This window comes from Brachyhypopomus gauderio, unplaced genomic scaffold (assembly GCF_052324685.1).
Source record: "Brachyhypopomus gauderio isolate BG-103 unplaced genomic scaffold, BGAUD_0.2 sc80, whole genome shotgun sequence".
NCBI classification, from domain to species: domain Eukaryota; kingdom Metazoa; phylum Chordata; class Actinopteri; order Gymnotiformes; family Hypopomidae; genus Brachyhypopomus; species Brachyhypopomus gauderio.
In genome coordinates, this window is record NW_027506901.1 from 200,525 (window position 1) to 225,720 (window position 25,196).

General features: G+C 46.7%; 1 protein-coding gene and 1 pseudogene across 3 annotated transcripts; one reads left to right on the forward strand and one right to left on the reverse strand.

Annotated features, from left to right (window-relative positions):
- Positions 1-223: 223 nt before the first annotated feature.
- Positions 224-16,828, reverse strand: nexmifa (neurite extension and migration factor a). 2 transcript variants are annotated; one of them, XM_076991035.1, is made up of 4 exons: positions 16,371-16,828; positions 12,424-12,574; positions 8,876-8,997; positions 224-6,675 (listed from the first exon to the last, which is right to left on the reverse strand). In XM_076991035.1, exons 3-4 carry the CDS (start codon positions 8,946-8,948, stop codon positions 2,984-2,986), a joined length of 3,765 nt encoding a protein of 1,254 aa, XP_076847150.1. In that variant the 5' UTR covers positions 8,949-8,997; positions 12,424-12,574; positions 16,371-16,828; the 3' UTR covers positions 224-2,983. The 2 variants fall into 2 exon arrangements, with proteins under 2 accessions (XP_076847150.1, XP_076847149.1); XM_076991034.1 differs by lacking the exon at positions 12,424-12,574.
- Positions 14,934-25,147, forward strand: LOC143492622 (uncharacterized; annotated as a pseudogene). Its single transcript, XR_013125295.1, has 4 exons — positions 14,934-15,161; positions 19,336-19,420; positions 19,767-22,205; positions 22,362-25,147. The product of XR_013125295.1 is annotated as an uncharacterized LOC143492622 (transcript).
- The last annotated feature ends 49 nt before the right edge of the window (positions 25,148-25,196 follow it).

The following is a 25,196-nucleotide window of genomic DNA, read 5'->3' on the forward strand; positions in this document are numbered from 1 at the left end:
CTACAAGGACAGGGTTTCAAAACCCTGAAAACCAAACCCTGAAAACCAAACCCTGAAAACCTGACCAGAGGCACCAAATCTGGTTTGGGAACATGGGAACCTCCTTCTGCTCTTAAGCATGAGTTAAATTAATTAATGAACAAGTGAATTCCCACATCTTAAAAAAACCATCTGTGAAACAAGTGATCAAAAGCTCTTTTTTAATTTATATTTATTCCATAAACATGATTACAAAACTCAGCAAGGTACCAATATTACACCATTACAGGCTTGTTCACAAATATTTAAACCTTTTGTAACAGATACAACAAAAACAAAATACTAGAATAATTTACATGAAATTCTATAAAACAGCAAGAAAATCACAAATTAGTCTCGGCGATTAGCTGTCTGCTTTCTTCTTCTTTTAAAATCAGTAATAATTTGACTAGTGCACACCACTCTCACAATAAGATTGGTCCAGTAACAAAACTCAACAAAGACCCATAGTCTGCTCTCCTTCAACATAGTTTTTTGTCTTTCACAATTTTGGTTTTAAAACCAAAAACCATGATAATAATTAGCAACCTTTTACTGTCAGAAAGGCGAAACAAGAAAGGAAAATCCCAGAAGCTACATCAAAACAACTTCACAGCACTGTCTAAGAAAAATATACACTTAGAAAATATGTTACAAATTGGCACACTGAAAAATATACAGGTTGTATTTTTTCCCTACATCAAGTGTTCATTAATAATTCACCTGGCACAGATTCCAGATGATACAAACAGCTCTCTTTATGTGACGTGACAAAGGCATGTAATGGGGAAAAATATGAAATGAAAATCTCAAACAAGTCATAATACATTCATAGAAAGGGCACAACAATGTTCTTGTCTCTCTGTAGCGGATGCAAATGTTGCTTTTAATATTTATTTACAACACAAACCAGTAGACTGTGAGTAACCCTAACCTTTAACCCTTAACCCTGAACCCTAACCCTAACCTTTAACCCTATTTTAACCCTACACTTAACCCTAACAATTATCCTTTAACCCTAACCCTAGACCTAGCCCTAACACTACCTCACCCTTATCCTTAACCCTTAACCCTAACCCTAATCCTTACCCTAACACTAAACCTAACCCTAGAAGACTGAAAAATCTGTGTGGTGGGCGTGGTGTCTTTATGTGAACAAATAATACTGAAACAGTAAATAAACAAATAAACAAACCAATAAATAAGAGGAACACAGTGAGAGCCAGACATGAACACAACGCTGGACATTCAAAACAACGCAACTTCAGTCATCTGCTGTCACATCTACACCTGGGTATGTTAATGCATACCTGCAGAACGCACCTGGGTATGTTAATGCATACCTGCAGAACGCACCTGGGTATGTTAATGCATACCTGCAGAACGCACCTGGGTATGTTAATGCATACCTGCAGAACGCACCTGGGTATGTTAATGCATACCTGCAGAACGCACCTGGGTATGTTAATGTATGCATACCTGCAGAACACGCTGCTCAACACACGTCCTTTCCCTGGGTTCTGTGAGCTGAACTGGGACATTCCAAATGGATAAATAGAACATATAATTTCTAGCTTTCTGAAAATGTAGATTTATGAAGATGAATCAGGATTTTGTTTATAATCATCAGTGGTCCAAAACGATGTTTTATTATCTATACTGATTATGGTCCTGAACCATGCTGTGCTCTATTACGTATCTCTACGTGTGCCCTGAACCTTTCCAGTAGAGTCGTCTGTGTGCTGTTTCACACTATAGCTCTATTTATAACAATGAGTCTACCCATCCCTAATAATAACTAACAATCAAATTCTAGAACTGAGGCCGAAATTCTAGAATTACATGCAAGAACATTCATTCCAGAACTAAAGGGTTCATTCCAGAACTAAATGGTTCATTCCAGAACCAAAGGGTTCATTCCAGAACTAAATGGTTCATTCCAGAACCAAAGGGTTCATTCCAGAACTAAATGGTTCATTCCAGAACCAAAGGGTTCATTCTCTCCAGGTTTCCTCCCTGTTTATACATTTCTGCTTCTTTTATGCAAGTGTAAAACTGAAGAAAATTAATTAAAAACAATGTTTTCCTCCCAGTTGTACAGATGACGCCACAACTTTTGTCTGCATATGTCACAACAATAAATCCAAAATTATTTTTCCTCCCATCCCAACCCCACACACATACATTCCCACAACCACCACCACATTAAAAAACAGCAAATATTTATGTAGATAAAAATGTCTGTACACGTAATTGTTCATATTTTGGCACATTAATTTAAACATGTTTGATATAATCTTATTTTGTAAATAGTGCATATCTTCCTGTACAACAGCATTTAGACACTGGCAGAGGGGGCTCAGTCAAACTGCTGGCCCATGTGAAACCCCTTCACAGATCATAAATAAACATCATACCAAAGACAGCTAGTACATGAAAACACATGTGTGTCTTACACAAGAATACAGTGTTCGTTCCTACGGAGACCTACCTGCGGAGACCCCAGGTCCATCATTCTCAGTGGTTGGCACAGTAACGAGGGGAATACTTTTAACACACAAACAAACACATCTGACCCCTGATTGGCAGAAGGCTGAGGGACAGGGGGGAGGGGCTTGTTTGAAACAACGCTGAGACCCTGACTGAACGCGCTCTCGCAGAGCAGAGGGGCGGGAAACACAGTTAACACTACACCAGAGCAGGACTGCAGAAGGGCTTCAAGGCAATGTCTTTTCAAAAAGTCACCTAAAAAAACTAAAGTAAAATAAAATAATAAAAAAATTTAAAATAATGTAACCCATTGTACCGGGCGGACAGACACGGCTGTGACAGACACACGCAGCGTAGTCAGTAGGTAGCTTAACAGGGCTGCCATGCAACGTCTACCCACCTTCCTGTGGGCCAGGCGAAGGATTGTGGGTAAATTCAGTGCCATGCAGCTCTGACTGGTGTGGCGGGGAGACTATTACCTCCGCTTCTCCACCAAAGCAGTCAGCCCCGCCCCTTTAATGTCCCTTTTAGCCGCTAAAAGTTCGTCGCGGCCAAACTTCGCAGAGCTTTTGTGGCGGTACATTTTTTTGTGTGCGGGCCGGTGCGGGAGCGGGAGGCAGTCCACTCCGAGTCCAGGGAAGAAGCCGGGGGCCAGGAGTTTGGACGGGGTCTTGCCGCCCCGGCCCGCACCCTTCCTGCCCCTCGCCCCCCCCGCAGAGCCTCCCCGTTTCTTAAGGTCAACGCTGCCACCCAGAATCTTGAGGGTCTGGCTCTGCAGGGCGTGTTGCCCGGGCGACAGGCACGGCCCCCACAGCGGCTCCACCGATGCTCGCATGAAGCGCTGCACCTCGGCCATGCCGGACACGATGTTGGACAGGATGTTTGACGGCTCTTGGAACTCACCCTGGTCGTCGTCCGATAGGCCCACGGCACTTGGCCACTCCCCTTGAGCTCCCATGATGCCTAGCGAGGGGGTCGGCGAGGGGGCACTACTGTCTAACCTCCCCTCGCCTTTGGCCGATTTCCCCTCCAGTAGTGCCTTGATTTTCCTAGCGGAGCGAGAACCCTGCCGCGGGACTTTCGCCCTCTCCCCCTGCCGCGGTAGCTCCGCCCTATTCCCCTGTAGCTCCGCCCCTTTCGCTGCCCTCTGAGTTTTACTCTTTTTGGTGCTTTGTCCATTCTTGCCACTTTTCTTTTTCGTCTCCCTGTGTCCCTGAAGCTCCTCCCCTCCGTCCTTGTCACTGAAGGTTTGTAAGAGTGTGTTTGATGCTCCGTCAGGCTCGGCGCCTTGAGCCGTGCAGCTCCACCTCACACACGACCCCCCCGCCTCGGGGAAACCCCCCCCTTTAACGCAGCTCCCCAGCAGCTGAGGGGAGGGGCTGGGCGTGTGGGGCGGGGACATCTCCGACAGCGAGGAATGGCGGAACTTGTCAGGGGTGAAGTTCGAGATGTCCAGCAGGTCTGTGGACTCTCGAAGTGGAATCAGCTCCTCCAGACTCTGCTGGAGAACCAGCCGCGGACTGCAGTGGGACAGGAAGCCGTCGTTCATGTCTCCCACGTCCTCGTCCCGCTCCGCGTCTCTCAGACTGAGCGAGCTGTAGTTGCTGGAGCTCGCAGAGAGGGAGCCCAGGGAGTTGAAGCTGACCAGGCGGCCTACGCCGTTCTCCCCGCGCGACCCGGCGGGACTCGTCCCGTAATCGCCGTCCGCGCGGGCTTCCGGGAGCAGAGGCTCTTCGAACGGCATCCGGCAGCCCAGCGCGGCGTCGCCCGGCAACACGGACACCGGCGTGGTGAAGCCTGCCGGCAGGACGGGCGACTGCGTGGGGACGTCGGGGGAGAAGGAGACGTCCTGGGAGGGCCAGGACAGGGGGTGGTGCTGCTCGACCCGCTGGGCCTCGGGGTACTGCGTGTGCTGGGTGTGGTGCAGAGGGGACTGGGGCAGCTCCGACTCGGAGGGCGGGGAGAGCACGCAGCTCTGGGCCGCTGGGTCTGCTGACATCATCTCCGCCTGCTGCTGGTCTGTAGGGAAATACGACACGTTGGCACTGCCGGACGATTCGGAAGCTTCCAGAAGCGTGTGGAGATATCCACCAGGCAGGAGGTCCAGCGCCCCATTAGTCCCGGGGTCGGCGGGGGTCAAAGTGCTTTTGTCAGCCGACGTCTCGGCTGAGACCAGATTACTCTCCAAAGAGTCAGTAATGCTTTCAGGTAAACAAGAACGTAACTCTGTAAGCTCAGAAATGCTTTCAGGTGAACAGGAGCGTAGCTGCGTGAGCTGAGAGGCACCGGGCGTCTCCTCCGTCTCTGCTTCCTTCAGCTTTTTACATCTCAGTCTGGCTTCACTTTTAAACTTCTTTATCTTTCCCGTTTTCCCCCCTTTTCTCTCCTCTCTTTCTTCAGTTCTGCTCTTAGCTCTGGCCGGATGGCTCGTGTGTCGTGACTCCACGCTGTCCAGGGCGTCTCCTTTTGGTTCGTCTGTGCTTGTCGCAGGTTCGGTCGGTGGCTGTGAGCTGTTGGAGGCGGGGGTGTGGCTGGGGGTGGAGGTCTCTGCGGTGTGGATGCGCTGGATACGCTGGATACGCTGGATCCTGAGTCTGCTGGCGCTCCTGCGGCTGCGTTTGGTGGCGGTGCTGGACGGCGGCCTACAGCCACGCAGCCGTCTGGTTTCGTCCGCGGCTGCTGACCTGCTGTGCTCCTGCGCTCTGGTCTGCCAGTAGGCCTTCAGGGGTGCCAGTCTTTCATACTGCAGCAGCTTCTCCGGACTCAGACGCACCCGCGGGGCCAAGACCTCCACCCTGCTCAGCTTCACCTGCATGTGCTTCTCCCCTTTGAAGCGGTTGATGATGATGTACTTGATGAGGATGGGCGGCTCCTTGCGGCTGGCGCGCCGACGTTTCCTCGGACTCCAGTCGTCGTCTCTCTCCTTCGGGCCGGCGGGTTGCTTGTCCCGTTTCTCCGCGTTCCTCTCGCCCTCGATGGAGTCCACGTCGTACAGGTAGTCCTCTCGGTACGCCACCTTCCGCTTGGCACGAAGGCGGTAGCTGCGCTGGCTGGAGGAGGTGGAGTTCTCCCGGGACAGCTGGCCGTGGGGGCGCTGGGCGTGCCAGGCGTCGGGCGACGAGCCCGTGCAGTAGCTGTCGTCGCTGAACTCCCCCGAATCATCCGGCGAGTTACTGAGGTCGAAAAGAAAGTTGCTGTTTGGAGTTGCTGGGGCGTCTGCCTTGTACTCGCTCGATTGGTCTGTCTTGTCTCTCAGTCCCTCCGTTCTGCCACAGGGCATTGTGGGAAAGAAACCGAGCTGCGACTCGTCTTGCAGCGACTGCTCGGTGCGGCCCTGCCCTCCGTCCGGGTAGGACTCGTAGCGGATTTTGAGCGAACACACGTCGGTGCCCAGGGTGGGCTCCTCCTCCTGGAACATGTAGCTGTCCACGTCCTCCTCGCAGAACAGGTTGACGGCCAGCTCGCTGCGGGAGCACAGATCCAGCAGCTCCATGCGGCTCTCGCTGATCAGAGACTCCAGGCAGCTCCAGTCCTGTGGCTCCTCCCCCAGACTCTCATATATGCTCCGGGAGGCGGGGTCATCCTCACACACACTCTCCCGTAGCGACTTCCCTTCCTCAGCACTGTCATGAACTCCCGCCGCATGGGCGGGGCCACTGAGCAACTGGTCAGACAGCACTTGGTCACCATAGCGTCCAGCACTGGGGGCGGAGCCAAGGCACTGCATGCTGATGTTAGAGGCAGGACACGGCTGGAACTCGGAGGTCAGGCCAAGCACGGACTCGCACGATTGGCTCTTAGGGATCAGACAACTCAAACAGTCTCCGCCCCCAGAATCCATGCTGGAAAGGGTTGTCCTGTCACAGGTCTGAGGCAGAGACCAGGGCGTCACAGGCTTGGAGCACGAGACAGAAGACAGGGACGAGAGAGACGAGAGAGAAGAAAGAGAAGAAAAAGACGACAGAGAGGAGAGAGAGGCTGCGTTGGAGACAGACTCATCGTGGAGGTCTGTTACACTGAGGGTGACATCAGCTGTCCGGTTCAGAGGTGCTAAAGTGGGTGTGGCTAAAGTGGGCGTGGTTAGAGTGGGCGTGGCTAGAAGAGCAGCCTCTGTGGAGTCACAGTCCCTCAGAACATGTGACTCATCAGAGAAATTATCCTGCAAATCTAAAACACAAAAGAGCAAAGAGGTCAGAAACGAACAAAAACATCCTTCAGATTCAGCAGCATGAACAACGACGTCACACCTTTAGCGTACAAGACCACAATGTTTAAAAAGTGAGCAGTAATGTAGGCTCATGTAAACAGTTCATTTAAAGAATAACTACTCCTGTCAGCACAGTGACAACTAGGATGTAACAGTGTGTTTCCTGAACATATTTACAATTCTAATAACAAACAAATAAAGACTCAAGAAAACAAACTCAAGAATGTTTGACATAAGCAGCTGCAAAAGTGACAGAATAAAACTGCCCTAAAATGTAGATGGTGGGGCACCTGGGCAACTGGGCTGGAACCAGTTACACCAGTGAGAAGACAACACCCCTTACGCTACACTAGTGAGAGGACAACACCCCTTACGCTACACTAATGAGAGGACAACACCCCTTACGCTACACTAGTGAGAGGACAACACCCCTTATGCTACACTAATGAGAGGACAACACCCCTTATGCTACACTAGTGAGAGGACAACACACCCTACGCTACACTAGTGAGAGGACAACACACCTTAAACTACACTAGTGAGAGGACAACACACCTTACGCTGCACTAGTGAGAGGACAACACACCTTAAACTACACTAGTGAGAGGACAACATACCATACGCTACACTAGTGAGAGGACAACACCCCTTACGCTACACTAGAGAGAGGACAACACCCCTTATGCTACACTAGAGAGAGGACAACACCCCTTATGCTACACTAGTGAGAGGACAACACCCCTTAAACTACACTACACTAGTGAGAGGACAACATACCATACGCTACACTAGTGAGAGGACAACACCCCTTAAACTACACTAGTGAGAGGACAACACCCCTTATGCTACACTAGTGAGAGGACAACACACCATACGCTACACTAGTGAGAGGACAACACACCTTACGCTGCACTAGTGAGAGGACAACACACCTTATCAGTCCCACCAGGATTTCGCGGGCCTTTTTTGTGATTGTTGCGGGCTAAAATGTTTGATGTTGTGGGTGTTTTTCAAAAAAATTGCGATGGAAGTTGCGGTGTGTTTTTGCTTTTTTGTGAGTACATTACAATAGGGAGTAAATGTTGTATGGTTTCCTCTATTTAGTAGTCCATTTTAATTATCTATTTACCTATTTATTCAGGGTTGGCAACTTTTCAAGATCGCTTGAAGTGAGATTTGAACCTGGAGGGAGTGGCGAACATTAATTGTTGACGGGGGGGGCGGGGTTAGCGAACATAAGTTGTTACCGGGCGGCCTGTAAAATGGACACAAATTAAGTATTATATCGAGATCGATCGCCAGTGGTTGGCGCCAGAGCGAACTAGTAACTCACAGATATGGATCTTAAACTAACTCACAGATATGGATCTTAAACTTAAACTTTATCTCAGTTTAAAGTTTAAACTTATAAACTTTATCTCAGACCCTCGCCGCTTGCGTGCGCTGCAGTGACTTCGCGGGCTACCGTTGCATTGTGGGGAATGTAGTGTTTGTGCGTGCAAAACACCATCGGGCGGCTGAGGCCTGCGGGCCGGTTCTAATAGTAATTAAATATCATCCAGGGGGCCATAGATAATCAATTCGCGGGTCGGAACTGGACAGTTTATCCCCGCTTTCATGTAGTGTACCGGGATACTGCTTTTCCCGATCTTTTTGCCCTTATTTTCGTCGCTCATGCTGCTTTCAGTCTGCTCCTCTTGAACGTATATACGGAAGTAAGGCGGGAGTTTGTCGACGTCACATCAAGACGACATCAGTGATTGGTCAAATTAGCGGGAAAGTTGCGGTGATTGGCTGAAGTTGCAACACCGCCCTGAATTCGCGGGGTTTGCTTGAAGTTGCGTTGAAGTTGCAAATCGCAACTTTCTGGAGGGTCTGCCTTATGCTACACTAGTGAGAGGACAACACACCTTAAACTACACTAGTGAGAGGACAACACACCATACGCTACACTAGTGAGAGGACAACACACCTTACACTACACTAGTGAGAGGACAACACACCTTACGCTATACTAGTGAGTTCAGGAGTGAGAGTGCAGGTGTCTGTGTGTGGATGTGCTGGAAAACACGACTGGTTACTAACTGCCCCTGTGAGGGGGTGTTACCCTAACTCTAGGGTGGGGTGGGTGTTGTGCAACCCTGTGGGGGCGGAGCTTACGGCTGTCAGCGGTGTGTGGGGGACTGGAGCAGCACTCCCGCACCGGGCCTCCGCTCTCCTGAAGAACATCCATCAGTCTGGAGGAAGCCTGCTTCTCACAAACATCATCATTACTGTCCAGCCTGCACACACACACACACACACACACACACACGTAACGAGACATAAGCAGTAATACAAGCAACAGAAATCCATCGTATTAGAGGATTAGTGCCAAAACCAAACCTCTCTTAACACTGCATAAACCTAAACCCCATCTCTATCTCTCTCTCTCTCTCTCTCTCTCTCTCTCTCTCTCTCCCTCCTTCTCTCTCTCTCTCTCCCTCCTTTTCTTTCTCTCTCTCTCTATCTCCCTCCTTCTCTCTCTCTCTCTTACTGGGGGTTTTGTAATATTACATCACTCCGACCTCTGCATGAACTGCTCTGTGATATTCAGGAGGGGCATGAAAATAATGATAACAAGGAAGGAAACACGTGTGCAGGTATGTAACTCTGTGGTCTACACACATGTCCGTGTGCAGGTATGTAACTCTGTGGTCTACACACATGTCCGTGTGCAGGTATGTAACTCTGTGGTCTACACACATGTCCGTGTGCAGGTATGTAACTCTGTGGTCTACACACATGTCCGTGTGCAGGTATGTAACTCTGTGGTCTACACACATGTCCGTGTGCAGGTATGTACCTGTGGTCTACACACATGTCCGTGTGCAGGTATGTAACTCTGTGGTCTACACACATGTCTGTGTGCAGGTATGTACCTGTGGTCTACACACATGTCCGTGTGCAGGTATGTACCTGTGGTCTACACACATGTCTGTGTGCAGGTATGTAACTCTGTGGTCTACACACATGTCCGTGTGCAGGTATGTACCTGTGGTCTACACACATGTCCGTGTGCAGGTATGTACCTGTGGTCTACACACATGTCTGTGTGCAGGTATGTAACTCTGTGGTCAACACACATGTCCGTGTGCAGGTATGTAACTCTGTGGTCTACACACATGTCCGTGTGCAGGTATGTACCTGTGGTCTACACACATGTCCGTGTGCAGGTATGTACCTGTGGTCTACACACATGTCTGTGTGCAGGTATGTACCTGTGGTCTACACACATGTCCGTGTGCAGGTATGTACCTGTGGTCTACACACATGTCTGTGTGCAGGTATGTACCTGTGGTCCACACACATGTCCATGTGCAGGTATGTAACTCTGTGGTCTACACACATGTCCGTGTGCAGGTATGTACCTGTGGTCTACACACATGTCCGTGTGCAGGTATGTACCTGTGATCTACACACATGTCCGTGTGTAGGTATGTACCTCGGTGATCTACACACATGTCCGTGTGCAGGTATGTAACTCTGTGGTCTACACACATGTCCGTGTGCAGGTATGTACCTGTGGTCTACACACATGTCCGTGTGCAGGTATGTACCTCTGTGGTCTACACACATGTTCGTGTGCAGGTATGTACCTGTGGTCTACACACATGTCCGTGTGCAGGTATGTACCTCTGTGATCTACACACATGTCCGTGTGTAGGTATGTACCTGTGGTCTACACACATGTCCGTGTGCAGGTATGTACCTGTGGTCTACACACATGTCCGTGTGCAGGTATGTACCTCTGTGCTGTACACACATGTCCGTGTGCAGGTATGTACCTCTGTGGTCTACAATATGGCGATTATCTGCAGATTAAATCGCAGATAGTGTTTGAAAATGTTTGAAAAGAGATATTATTCCAAAGATCCGGGGTATGAAAGTATCTATAAATCAAGAATACACAGAATTGCAGGATACAGAGAACAGAGCAAACAGCTCTCTTCTCTGTGAATTTGGCATTCTACCTCTTTAATTTAAGAATAAAGATCAGATTCCCTCAGATGTTACCAACCATGAAAATATGAACAACGCACAGTCTAGAACATCATTAGTAATGTCTCCACCCACGGGGATTAGTAGTATCTTGTCACATATAGGACCGGTAGTGACGTGTCATGTGGGATTAGTAATGTTTTGTATCATGTTGGATCAATAGTGTCTTGTCACATGCGGGATTAGTAGTGCCCTGTCACACGTGAGATTAGTAACATCTTCCATCAACCTTGGCCACTAACAAAGTCTTCTCCTCCCTCTAACCACGCCGGCTCCGTCCAGTTCTTCCTCCAACACCCCCCATCCAAACACAGGCCACCCGTGTGTGTGCTGCCTCGGGCATGCTGGGAAACATGTTGTCAGGGAGACTCATGAGCAGAAATACAGCCCAACCACATGAGAACACACCCCAGTCTCTCAGAGTGCACTCAACTTTAGAGCAAGTGTAGGATCATGGTTTCGTTCTCTTCAAACAATCTATAACATATATAAAATAAATTAGTAACCTGTATGACAAAATGCTCATGCATCCCTACAAGCTCTCTATAAACTCTTAGTTAAAAATCAACAAAATAAGGCCATGTACAGAAAAATATCTTAATTGGCATATTATTTAAATATAAGTATTAACATAATCCTATCCTACAAACAAACATTGCTGGATTTTTTCAGATTAACAGTCTCAACTCTAATCTTGCTGCCATATCCTTAGAAAGGTATTGGATTTCTAAATATGAATCCATGACTAAATTAACCCCCCTAAAAACATACACACAAATTAAATGATATTGTGTTGTATGTCACACCTGGACATTTCTGTAGATGTCAGATAGTGTAAATTGCATGGTAGCACAATTAAAACATGATGCTGCTCTACTAAATGTACATTCACAACAAATTTGATTGTTGTTAATATGGCGCAATTTACACAATATATAATAATAATAATAATATAATTAAATATCCTGTGGACCATTAACACATGCTCAGACTGCACCGTCACTCTTCTGTTTGTGATTGGTCAGACAGGCGTTTACTGAACTAGGGGGAAAAGTACGATGTATAATACGATGTATAGTACGATGTATAGTACGATGTATAGTACTGAAAGGCTCGTCTGGTCCGGAGTCAAGCCCTGCTACTGTTGGAGGAAATCGGCCTAATTATAGACACTATAATGATGTAGCTTTTTACACTGGTCTGTGACCTGCTTCGCCACAATATAATCCCAATCTGAGTCATTATGAAAGCCATCGTTGCACTGAACTCAGATCAGAGTAAATAGAGGAAGGAGAAAAAGAGAGAACCATGGTACCGTCTGCAAAGAGCTGTTATTAAAAAAAAAAACGAAATTAATATTTATCCAGCTTTAACACCTAGCTGAGAGAGCGAGACAGAAGGATTATGGGATAGATGGAGGCGGGGGGGGGGGGGGACTTTGGTGTAAATGTCTGAGCGTTTACCACCATCTCCCACCTACTGTATGTCTGCACCATTAAGTGGTGCACAGTGACAGTGTGCACCAAAGCAAGATGCAATAATGTGTGAGAGAGACAGACAGATAGAAGAGACAGAGAGACAGATAGATAGAAGAGACAGAGAGACAGGCAGAGATGGGGAGAGACAGACAGAGAGAGAAACAGAGAGAGGGGTTTGTGATCTAATACTTAGTCTATTCCAGGTGGTTTTCAGCCTCACAATCAGTATAGTGGGCTGTCTATCCTTAAATTCATTCGTCCCTCCACACATCCATCCATCGTTTCATATGTGAGGTCCTCCCTCCATCTGCTGTCTTTAATACCTCTGTTGTTCCATATGCTATAACACAGAAAAAGTGATTCAACTTCAGTGAAGGCTGTAAAATTCAGAGTTTTATTGGCTTTAAACCGTCAGGTAAGGAGCATTCTGCTGTTTTTGTCTTCCTGGTAACAAAACCTCTGCAGCAAACGCCTGGTGTGTGTCGGAGATTTGAACATCTGTAGTGTGATCTGAACTATATACATTTGAAGTGCTGATGAGAGGATGCTCAAATAACCCCTTGTCCATTTAATACACCTCCTCAAACAGGTACACACCCCCTCAAATAGGTACACACCTCCCCAAACAGGTACACACCTCTTCAAACAGGTACACACCTCTTCAAACAGATACACACCTCCTCAAACAGGTACACACCTCCTCAAACAGGTACACACCTCCTCCAACAGTTACACACCTCCCAAAACAGGTACACACCTCTTCAAACAGATACACACCTCCTCAAACAGGTACACACCTCCTCCAACAGTTACACACCTCCCCAAACAGGTGCACACCTCTTCAAACAGATACACACCTCCTCAAACAGGTACACACCTCCCCAAACAGGTAAACACCTCTTCAATCAGGTACACACCTCCTCAAACAGGTACACACCTCCTCAAACAGTTACACACCTCCCCAAACAGGTACACACCTCCCCAAACAGGTACACACCTCTTCAAACAGATACACACCTCCCCAAACAGGTACACACCTCTTCAAACAAGTACACACCTCCTAAAACAGATACACACCTCTTCAAACAGGTACACACCTCCTCAAACAGATACACACCTCCTCAAACAGATACACACCTCCCCAAACAAGTACACACCTTCTCAGTTACACACCTCCTCAAACAGTTACACACCTCCTTCAAACAGATACACACCTCTTCAAACAGATACACACCTTCTCAAACAGGTACACACCTCCTCCAACAGTTACACACCTCCCAAAACAGGTGCACACCTCTTCAAACAGATTCACACCTCCCCAAACAGGTACACACCTCCTCAAACAGGTACACACCTCCTCAAACAGTTACACACCTCCCCAAACAGGTAAACACCTCCCCAAACAGGTACACACCTCTTCAAACAGATACACACCTCCCCAAACAGGTACACACCTCTTCAAACAGTTACACACCTCCTCAAACAGTTACACACCTCCTCAAACAGGTGCACACCTCACCAAACAGGTACACACCTCCCCAAACAGGTAAACACCTCCCCAAACAGGTACACACCTCTTCAAACAGATACACACCTCCCCAAACAGGTACACACCTCTTCAAACAGTTACACACCTCCTCAAACAGGTACACACCTCCCCAAACAGGTACACACCTCTTCAAACAGGTACACACCTCCTCAAACAGATACACACCTCCTCAAACAGATACACACCTCCCTAAACAGGTACACACCTCCTCAGTTACACACCTCCTCAAACAGGTACACACCTCACAAACAGGTACACACCTCCTCAAACAGGTACACACCTCTTCAAACAGTTACACACCTCCCAAAACAGATACACACCTCCTCAAACAGATACACACCTCCCAAACAGGTACACACCTCCCCAAACAGGTACACACCTCTTCAAACAGGTACACACCTCCTCAAACAGATACACACCTCCTCAAACAGATACACACCTCCCCAAACAGGTACACACCTCCTCAGTTACACACCTCCTCAAACAGGTACACACCTCACAAACAGGTACACACCTCCTCAAACAGGTACACACCTCTTCAAACAGGTACACACCTCTTCAAACAGTTACACACCTCCCAAAACAGATACACACCTCCTCAAACAGATACACACCTCCTCAAACAGGTACACACCTCCTCAAACAGGTACACACCTCCTCAAACAGATACACACCTCCTCAAACAGATACACACCTCCTCAAACAGGTACACACCTCCTCAAACAGGTACACACCTCTTCAAACAGTTACACACCTCCTAGGAAAGCTGATTAAATTTTTGAGGTGATCTCCCCCTACTGACACACACACACACCTTCTGTCAGCAAGAACTCTGTCAGCTCCACAGCTACTCAGCTACAGGTCAGCGCGCTACAAGACGGGGCGCTACAGGACGGGGCGCTACAGGATGGTGTCTTCTACAGGACAGGGCGCTATAGGACAGGGCACTACAGGACGGGGCGCTACAGGAAGGTGTGTGGTACAGGACGGTACGCTACAGGATGGTGTGTGGTACAGGACGGGCCGCTACAGGACGGCGCTACAGGACGGCACTACAGGACGGTGTCTTCTACAGGACGGGGCGCTATAGGACAGGGGACTATAGGACGGGGAGCTACAGGAAGGTGTGTGGTACAGGACGGGGCGCTACATGACGGTGTGTGGTACAGGACGGGGCGCTACAGGACGGTGTGTGGTACAGGACGGGACGCTACAGGATGGTGTGTGGTACAGGACGGGGCGCTACAGGACGGACCTACAGGACGGGGAGCTACAGGACGGCGCTACAGGACGGACCTACAGGACGGGGAGCTACAGGACGGCGCTACAGGACGGGGAGCTACAGGACGGCGCTACAGGACGGGTCATACTGCGGGGGGTAATCTCTTTCTAGGCCAGTCAGCAGTGTTTGCACTGAGCCTTTAGCAGCAGGCCTAACTCACACACAACAGATACAAATGACAAAATAGAAATGGCTGATTACTGTTATGCTTAAAGGCAGCCTACACCTTCAGGGTTTCACTAGCGTGGTGGTGAACAGATGAACAGACTTGTTTTCTAAATAACGGGCCTGTGTTGTAATGGGAACACAGAGAACACACAAGTTTATGTTACTGCCACCATTCTGTGGAAAGTTCGCTTTAGGACACGAGCACATGTTATGGACTAACTGCGTATAAATTAAATAATCTCACATTACAAACATTACATTTGTGTGTGTGTGTGTGTGTGTGTGTGGGTACATTCTATTATAATTAAATAACAAACGTCAATGTGTAGGTGGTCTACGCAAAGTTCTCCCAGGTTTCGTCACCTATGTTTATACACATTTTTATAAACATTTTAGAAATGCTCTCTATTCAAAATAATTTTATAAACAGCATAATAACTCCTGGGTGACCGGGCCGTTTCATCCCCGACACCTACACTCCGGTCATGTCTGATATTCTGTCATTTGAAGAGACGTAACAGGTTTTGATTTAGACATTTTTGGTGAAGGCCCCAGGCGCGTTCATTACCATTCTGTTTCCCTCCCAGTTCAGGACCGCTGGACACGGTCGACACGGTCGACACGCTCACACACTGACGCTCCCAGCCTCCACAACCACGTAAATATTAACATTCATGAGATAGTGGACATGGAGCAGCACGTGATATCTGGCCTATCCTCCTCTCATTCTATGTGCGTACGAGTGCGTACGAGCTGGACGGGGCTGGTGCGCGGTTGTCGGCGTGAAGACACTGTGTTTGTCTCGCCTCATAAGCGCAAAAGCTTATTTTCTCTGTGGTCCAATCGGGGGTCTACCCTACCATTCACACGATCCCACGATCTGCTCCGTTCGCATGTACACAGGGACACACACACACACACACACACACACACACACACACACACACACACACACACACACACACACACACACACCTGTCTATTACGGATTCATCATGACAGCTGACACTCGTCCCCGTTTTTCCCCCAATGCAGCTATTTGATGCGCGACACAGTGGGCCAGCTACCCATTCACCGCATCACACACACACACACACACACACACACACACACACACATACACACACACTCACTCACCTCCCTCTACACCCGGGCCGCACGTCTTCTCGTTTTATCGTTGTCCAAACGTTGTGCGCGTCTTCTTTGTCAGTGCGGTGGTCTCACCATGTCCCCTCTCTCTCTCTCTCTCTCTCTCTCTCTCTCTCTCTCTCTCTCTCTCTCTCTCTCTCTCTCTCTCTCTCTCTCTCTCTCTCTCTCTCTCTCTCTCTCGAGCCCGCGCTGCCTCCCCGGTAGCAGCAAGTGGACGCGCCTCTCGCGCCTCGGAGCCCCTACCACTCCATTTTATTCCCTCGCGCTCCAGGGTGTCCGCGGAACGAACAAAGGTCTTCCCCAGCACCGGGGCCGCGCGCTCAGTCCTCCCCCGTCATGGTGAAGGCGCCTCGTCTCCTGTCGGTGCGCCGTGTCTCCGCGTATGCGCGACCGTGAGACGCGGGGGGAGTGTGTGTGTGTGTGTGTGTGTGTGCTCTCTCCCCAGCTGCACCGTCCCTGACAACTACGGCGCGCTCATGTGCTGCTGCACCCCCTCTTTTGAGACTCGCCATAAAGAGCGCGCCCACATATTTTTCCGGCGGCGCGCACGAGCTTCGAGGACGCGCCCTACTGTTGAGCAGGTGCAGTGCAGCGAGCATGCGCGCAATTCAGCGCCAAGATGATGACTATCAGATTGAAACTATTTATATAAATAAGAAGTGATCAGAAGTTTTTAAAAAATCAACAAAAAAAAAAATCTGAAAATACACATTAACATAATATAATGTAAACAAAGCACGTGCTGGATGTGTTCATAGACTAGTTTAAAACTAAAAACTGACTTAAATAATTTTAAAACTGGCTTTTATCTTTTATTATTGCTTCCTTGGTTCCTACACACACACACACACACACACACACACACACACACACACACACACACACACACACACACACACACACACATACACACACAAGATAAGATAAGATACGATAATCCTTTATTGATCGCACAAAGGGGAAATTTGCAATATTACAGCTGTATATATATATATATATATATATATATATATATATATATATGTGTGTGTGTGTGTGTTCAGTATGTTCTTCTATCATATATTAGTCGTCTTTGTTTACGCTGCTTTTGGGAAACACTGTTCAGGTCAGTTACATCATTGGTTGGACTGTTCAGGTCAGTAGCATTGTTGGTTGGACTGTTCAGGTTACCTGAACCAGCATCCAAACACACCTGAAGAACCAAACTGGACCATTGATCATATGTACTGGGACTGGGATGGAACTAAATTATGAAGACAAAGTTGATGAAGATTCTACTGGGGCATGTGTGAGTATTGAAATAACAGGTGAGTGTAGGTGTTTGTACTGAAATAACAGGTGAGTGTAGGTGTTTGTACTGAAATAACAGGTGAGTGTAGGTGTTTGTAATGAAGTGGCAGGTGAGTGTAGGTTTTTGTAATGAAGTGGCAGGTGAGTGTAGGTGTTTGTAATGAAGTGGCAGGTAAGTGTAGGTGTTTGTACTGAAGTAATAGGTTAGTGTAGGTGTTTGTACTGAAATAACAGGTGAGTGTAGGTGTTTGTAATGAAGTAATAGGTGAGTGTAGGAGTTTGTAATAAAATAACAGGTGAGTGTAGGTGTTTGTAATGAAGTGGCAGGTGAGTGTAGGTGTTTGTAATGAAGTAATAGGTGAGTGTAGGTGTTTGTAAGAAAATAACAGGTGAGTGTAGGTGTTTGTACTGAAGTAACAGGTTAGTGTAGGTGTTTGTACTGAAGTAACAGGTTAGTGTAGGTGTTTGTAATGAAGTGGCAGGTGAATGTATGTGTTTGTACTGAGATAACAGGTGAGTGTAGGTGTTTGTACTGAAATAACAGGTGAGTGTAGGTGTTTGTAATAAAGTAATAGGTTAGTGTAGGTGTTTGTACTGAAGTAATAGGTTAGTGTAGGTGTTTGTACTGAAATAACAGGTGAGTTATTGGTGAGGTGTTTGTAATGAAGTAATAGGTGAGTGTATGTGTTTGTCCTGAAATAACAGGTGAGTGTAGGTGTTTGTAATGAAGTGACAGGTAAGTGTAGGTGTTTGTACTGAAGTAATAGGTTAGTGTAGGTGTTTGTACTGAAATAACAGGTGAGTGTAGGTGTTTGTAATGAAGTGACAGGTAAGTGTAGGTGTTTGTACTGAAGTAACAGGTGAGTGTAGGGTAGGTGTTTGTAATGAAGTAATAGGTGAGTGTGGGTGTTTGTAATGAAGTAATAGGTTAGTGTAGGTGTTCGTAATGAAGTGGCAGGTGAGTGTAGTTGTTTGTACTGAAGTAATAGGTGAGTGTAGGTGTTTGTAATGAAGTAATAGGTGAGTATAGGTGTTTGTAATGAAGTGTCAGGTGAGTGTAGGTGTTTGTAATGAAGTAATTGGTGAGTGTAGGTGTTTGTACTGAAATAACAGGTGAGTGTAGGTGTATGTAATGAAGTTGCAGGCGAGTGTAGGTGTTTGTAATGAAGTGGCAGGTGAGTGTAGGTGTTTGTACTGAAATACAGTTAAGTGTAGGTGTTTGTAATGAAGTAATAGGTTAGTGTAGGTGTTTGTACTGTGCAAGTGTGTCCTGATTAGATTTGTCTTCTCTGCTGGTAAGGTAGGCTTGAGTATTCCAATTTACTTTTGGGCTTAGACTGCTTGTTACCAGGTTGTTTTGCTGGTTCTAGAGCTAATTGCTATTACTAGTTTCAGGTGTGGTTTCAGGTTAGCCCAAGGTGTGAAACTGCTGGGAGTGGCCTTACTAGCCACCAGGCAGATATATTGAGAGGTTCCGTCTGTAGCGGTATACAGCGACTAGACAGGTTACTTCTACCTCGTCCCATTATACATCAACACAGAGGCAATCTCCTTCAAATTTGGCTAAGTATTTCTTTCTCTCACTCGACTACTTTACCATCAAGTTACTTCACTGCTGCACTTTAAACATGTGTTTTTCAATACCTACTCTTTCATCCCACAGAGTCAGACGTTCCCATCGTTACCACAAGAAGCGCAATGCAAGGAATCTCATCCATCCCCCAAGGTCGTCACATTCTCAGACCTGGGTGATGGGTGGACTCTGGAATTGCCAATCTGCGGTTCGGAAAGCTGACTTCATCCCAGCCTTAGCATCTCATCATTCACTGCACTTCCTGGCTTTGACTGAGACCTGGATCACTCCTGAGAACTCTGTGACTCCAGCAGCCCTATCCTCTGCCTTTAACTTCTCCCACTCTCCGAGACAGACTGGCAGGGGTGGAGGCACAGGTTTGCTCTTGTCTAGGAAGTGGAACTTCACTCCACTTTCATTCTCACATCTCTCTATATATTCTTTTGAATATCATGCTGTTACTGTATCTTTCCCCACTAAACTGCATATAATTGTCATTTACCGCCCTCCTTCTCTTCTAGGTAACTTCCTAGACGAGTTGGATGTTCTTCTGAGTCTCTTCCCCATTGATGGAACCCCATTGATTCTCCTCGGTGACTTCAGTCTTCCATCGAACAAGCTGCAGTCATCATGTCTCGAACCGCTGCTCTCATCCTTCAACCTAGCTCTCAACCTGACCCCTCCAACGCACAGAGCAGGCAACATCCTAGACCTGATCTTCAGCAGACCAGCCCCAGCGCTGGATATGACAGTAACCCCCATGCACTGCTCAGATCATCACTTTCTATCTTTCACATTCTCCCTTACTGCTCTCCCTGTCAATGCCTCTCCTTTAGGCTTGTCATTCTCTCGACGTAACCTGCACTCCATCTCTCACTCATCTCTGGCTTCAACTATCCTTACTACCCTTCCACATACTGATTCCTTTCTATCTCTTTCCTTGTATACAGCCACAGATACATTTCTTTCTTCACTCTCTTCTGCAGTTAACCTTTTGTGTCCTCTTTCCTCCAGGCCAGCCAGATCCTCCCCACCTGCCCCGTGGCTGACTGAAGTCCTACGCAGCAACCGGAGAGAGCTAAGAAAGGCAGAGAGGAAGTGGAGGAAGTCCCAGCTTGACTCTGACCTACACTCCTATCAAGCTCTCCTCTACAAGTTCTCAACAGAGGTTACTGCTGCCAAGTCATCCTTCTACAAGAAGAAACTGGAAGAATCAGCGTCGGATCCACGCAAGCTCTTTAGGATCTTTTCCTCTCTTCTCAAACCCCCCTCTCCCCCACCACCCTCTTCACTTACCCCGGAGGATTTTGTCACCTTCTTTGAGGAGAAGGTTAACAAAATCCATCAGTCATTTTCCTCTTTCTCTACTTCCTTCACCAATACTCATCCTCTTGCCATTAATTCCTTAACATGTTTTTCTCCTCTTTCCACAGATGAGGTCCTACAGCTACTTAAATCCAGCAACCAAACAACCTGCCCACTGGATCCCATTCCATCCACACTCTTCCAGACAGTCTCCATGGATCTGTTACCCTTCATCACGTTCATCATGAACAGCTCCTTGTCATCAGGCCAGGTCCCAGCTGCATTCAAGACTGCCAGAGTGGTCCCAATTCTGAAGAAGCCCACCCTGGACAACTCAGATGTCTGCAACTACCGACCGGTATCACTCCTTTCTTACCTATCAAAAATTCTTGAGCGTGCTGTATACAACCAACTGTCTCTCTTTCTCACTCAGAACCTGCTCCAGGACCCCAACCAGTCGGGCTTCAACAGAACCAGCACACTCAACAGAAACGGCCCTCATAGCGGTGACTGAGAAGCTCCAGACTGCAAGAGCATCCAAATTGTCATCGGTTCTGATCCTTCTGGACCTCTCTGCAGCTTTCGACACAGTGAACCACAAGATCCTCCTATCTGTCCTCGCTGACCTGGGAATTGCGGGCTCTGCATGGAAGTGGTTTGAGTCCTATCTAGAGAGACGTTCTTACCAGGTAACATGGAGAGGGTCTACATCTGCTCCTTGCAGGCTCCTTACTGGTGTCCCTCAAGGCTCAGTGCTAGGTCCTCTCCTCTTTTCACTCTACACCCGTTCTCTTGGTGATGTAATTACCTCTCATGGTTTCTCGTACCACTGCTATGCTGATGACACTCAACTAATGCTTTCCTTCCCACCATCTGATACTCAGGTTTGCAGCCGTATCTCGGCATGTCTGAGTGACATCTCTTCATGGATGGCAGCTCATCATCTAAAGCTCAATCCCAGCAAGAATGAGCTGCTGTTCATCCCTGGAGCTACAGGTCCTCAGCAGGATCTTGCCATCTCATTCGAGAACTCTTTGATTGTTCCGTCTAAAGATGCAAGAAACCTTGGGGTGACTCTGGATGACCAGTTGTCATTCTCTGCCCATATTACGAACCTGACTCGGTCATGCAGATACTTTCTCTACAACATCCGACGTATCCGACCCTTCCTCTCTCAGGAGGCCTCCCAGGTGCTTGTCCAGTCTCTTGTCATTTCAAGGCTCGACTACTGCAACTCTCTTCTGGCTGGTCTTCCTCTGCAGGCCATCAGGCCCTTGCAACTGATCCAGAATGCAGCAGCAAGGCTTGTCTTCAATCTAACCAAGTTCACTCATGTCACTCCACTGCTGCGCTCCATTCACTGGCTTCCCGTGGCTGCTCGCATACAGTTTAAAATTCTGATGCTTGCCTACAAAGCCAAAAATGGACCAGCTCCTTCATACCTTATGGCAATGGTCAAGAGTCGATCCGCACCTTGAGCCCTTCGCGCTTCAAGTACGGCTCGGCTTGACCCGCCATCCCTCAAGATTCATGGAAGACACGCGACAAGATGCTTCTCTGTCCTGGCTCCCAGATGGTGGAACGAACTTCCACTGGCTATCCGAACAGCGAACTCTCTCACGGTTTTCAAACGCAGACTGAAGACCCATCTCTTTGTAAAGCACTTATAAGCACTAATCTACTGAAGCATTGGTATAAATCGTAATTGCACTTTATCTCTGGGAACACTTGCTAATGTAGTCTTGTAGGTATTTCAGTCTTGCTAGGTATTGCTCTGTGTCTAATCTTATATTTTGTTGTCTTCTTTCTAGGTATCAGCACTGGCAACTGTTTATGGCAGTGCTTAAGCTTGAGTAGTTTGGACTTAAACCTGTTTATACTAGATAGAGATGCATATTCTGACTAAACACTTAGCACTTTTGTAAGTCGCTCTGGATAAGAGCGTCTGCTAAATGCCGTAAATGTAAATGTAAATGTACTGAAGTAATAGGTTAGTGTAGGTGTTTGTACTGAAATAACAGGTGAGTGTAGGTATTTGTAATGAAGTAATAGGTGAGTGTAGGTGTTTGTAATAAAATAACAGGTGAGTGTAGGTGTTTGTAATGAAATAACAGGTGAGTGTAGGTGTTTGTAATGAAGTGGCAGGTGAGTGTAGGTGTTTGTAATTAAGTAATAGGTGAGTGTAGGTGTTTGTAAGAAAATAACAGGTGATGAAGTGGCAGGTGAGTGTAGGTGTTTGTACTGAAATAACAGGTGAGTGTAGGTGTTTGTAATTAAGTAAAAGGCGAGTGTAGGTGTTTGTAATGAATTAATAGGTTAGTGTAGGTGTATGTAATGAAGTGGCAGGTGAGTGTAGGTGTTTGTAATGAAGTGGCAGGTGAGTGTAGGTGTTTGTAAGAAAATAACAGGTGAGTGTAGGTGTTTGTAATAAAGTAATAGGTGAGTGTAGGTGTTTGTACTGAAATAACAGGTGAGTGTAGGTGTATGTAATGAAGTGACAGGTGAGTGTAGGTGTTTGTAATGAAGTGGCAGGTGAGTGTAGGTGTTTGTAATGAAGTAATAGGTGAGTGTAGGTGTTTGTACTGAAATAACAAGTGAGTGTAGGTGTTTGTACTGAAATAACAGGTGAGTGTAGGTGTTTATAAAGAAGTAATAGGTGAGTGTAGGTGTTTGTAATGAAGTAATAGGTGAGTGTAGATGTTTGTAATGAAGTGGCAGGTGAGTGTAGGTGTTTGTACTGAAGTAATAGGTGCGTGTAGGTGTTTTTAATGAAGTGGCAGGTGAGTGTAGGTGTTTGTAATGAAGTGACAGGTACGTGTAGGTGTTTGTACTGAAATAACAGGTGAGTGTAGGTGTTTGTAATGAAGTGACATGTAAGTGTAGGTGTTTGTAATTAAGTAATAGGTGAGTGTAGGTGTTTGTAAGAAAATAACAGGTGATGAAGTGGCAGGTGAGTGTAGGTGTTTGTACTGAAATAACAGGTGAGTGTAGGTGTTTGTAATTAAGTAAAAGGCGAGTGTAGGTGTTTGTAATGAATTAATAGGTTAGTGTAGGTGTATGTAATGAAGTGGCAGGTGAGTGTTGGTGTTTGTAATGAAGTGGCAGGTGAGTGTAGGTGTTTGTAAGAAAATAACAGGTGAGTGTAGGTGTTTGTAATAAAGTAATAGGTGAGTGTAGGTGTTTGTACTGAAATAACAGGTGAGTGTAGGTGTATGTAATGAAGTGACAGGTGAGTGTAGGTGTTTGTAATGAAGTGGCAGGTGAGTGTAGGTGTTTGTAATGAAGTAATAGGTGAGTGTAGGTGTTTGTACTGAAATAACAAGTGAGTGTAGGTGTTTGTACTGAAATAACAGGTGAGTGTAGGTGTTTATAAAGAAGTAATAGGTGAGTGTAGGTGTTTGTAATGAAGTAATAGGTGAGTGTAGATGTTTGTAATGAAGTGGCAGGTGAGTGTAGGTGTTTGTAAGAAAATAACAGGTGAGTGTAGGTGTTTGTAATGAAGTAATAGGTGAGTGTAGGTGTTTGTACTGAAATAACAAGTGAGTGTAGGTGTTTGTACTGAAATAACAGGTGAGTGTAGGTGTTTATAAAGAAGTAATAGGTGAGTGTAGGTGTTTGTAATGAAGTAATAGGTGAGTGTAGATGTTTGTAATGAAGTGGCAGGTGAGTGTAGGTGTTTGTACTGAAGTAATAGGTGCGTGTAGGTGTTTTTAATGAAGTGGCAGGTGAGTGTAGGTGTTTGTAATGAAGTGACAGGTACGTGTAGGTGTTTGTACTGAAATAACAGGTGAGTGTAGGTGTTTGTAATGAAGTGACATGTAAGTGTAGGTGTTTGTACTGAAGTAATAGGTTAGTGTAGGTGTTCGTAATGAAGTGGCAGGTGAGTGTAGGTGTTTGTACTGAAGTAATAGGTGAGTGTAGGTGTTTGTTGGCTGAGGTACACACAGGAGTCTTCAGTGCTTTTGAAAAGCTGCATCTCTGTCTTGCTTTAAAATCTCTGCAGCCTTTATGCATCACTGCCAGGATGTGGGACCTTTCAGACAGTAGATTTATGTTTTGACCTGGAGCAGTGAGGGACCCCCCTCGAACAGAGCTCACACAGATAACCGGGTGGTTTGGTGAAGAAGTTACAATTGCTCCCTGTGGTGGAAATGATGGATATGAAACAGGGTTTGTGACAGACTTTATGATCAAGTTGGACTGTTGGAAATGTTATGAATGTCCGCCATATTTTAATATTGTCATATTTAATATTGTTGTTTTCACATTATAAATGTATATGTTCGTTATAATCTAGATTGTTGTACTATATCATATATTTAACTGCATGAATGGCCTTGGTCTGTTGGGTACCATCGCCCTCTAATGGTGGCGGTTCGAAAATCCTTTTAGCGCAGATGGGTCAGGTGGGCGGCGCCAACCCGCCACTACACTTTGTACTTCCGGTTACCACCAGACATACAAAGATCGTTTATCCTCTCCACATATATTCCGATTCAGAGCGGTTTCGTCTGAAATTACATTTAAAATATTGTTAACAGCACCTCAACATCTACATCATCAGATGTCCATTTAAATTAAAGCCTTTATTGATCCACCTCCTTGCCGGTATATTGTTTATTGACATTTCCCGTACCCAATCAGAT

What these genes read in the sequence shown, in the direction of transcription:
- nexmifa (XM_076991034.1), bottom strand. Translation starts at nt 8,948, where the DNA reads ATGGATGTTCTTCAGGAGAGCGGAGGCCCGGTGCGGGAGTGCTGCTCC. An exon ending in CCCACACACCGCTGACAGCC is followed by an intron (nt 6,676 to 8,875) that starts GTAAGCTCCGCC and finishes TTTGTGTTTTAG; the next exon opens with ATTTGCAGGATAATTTCTCT.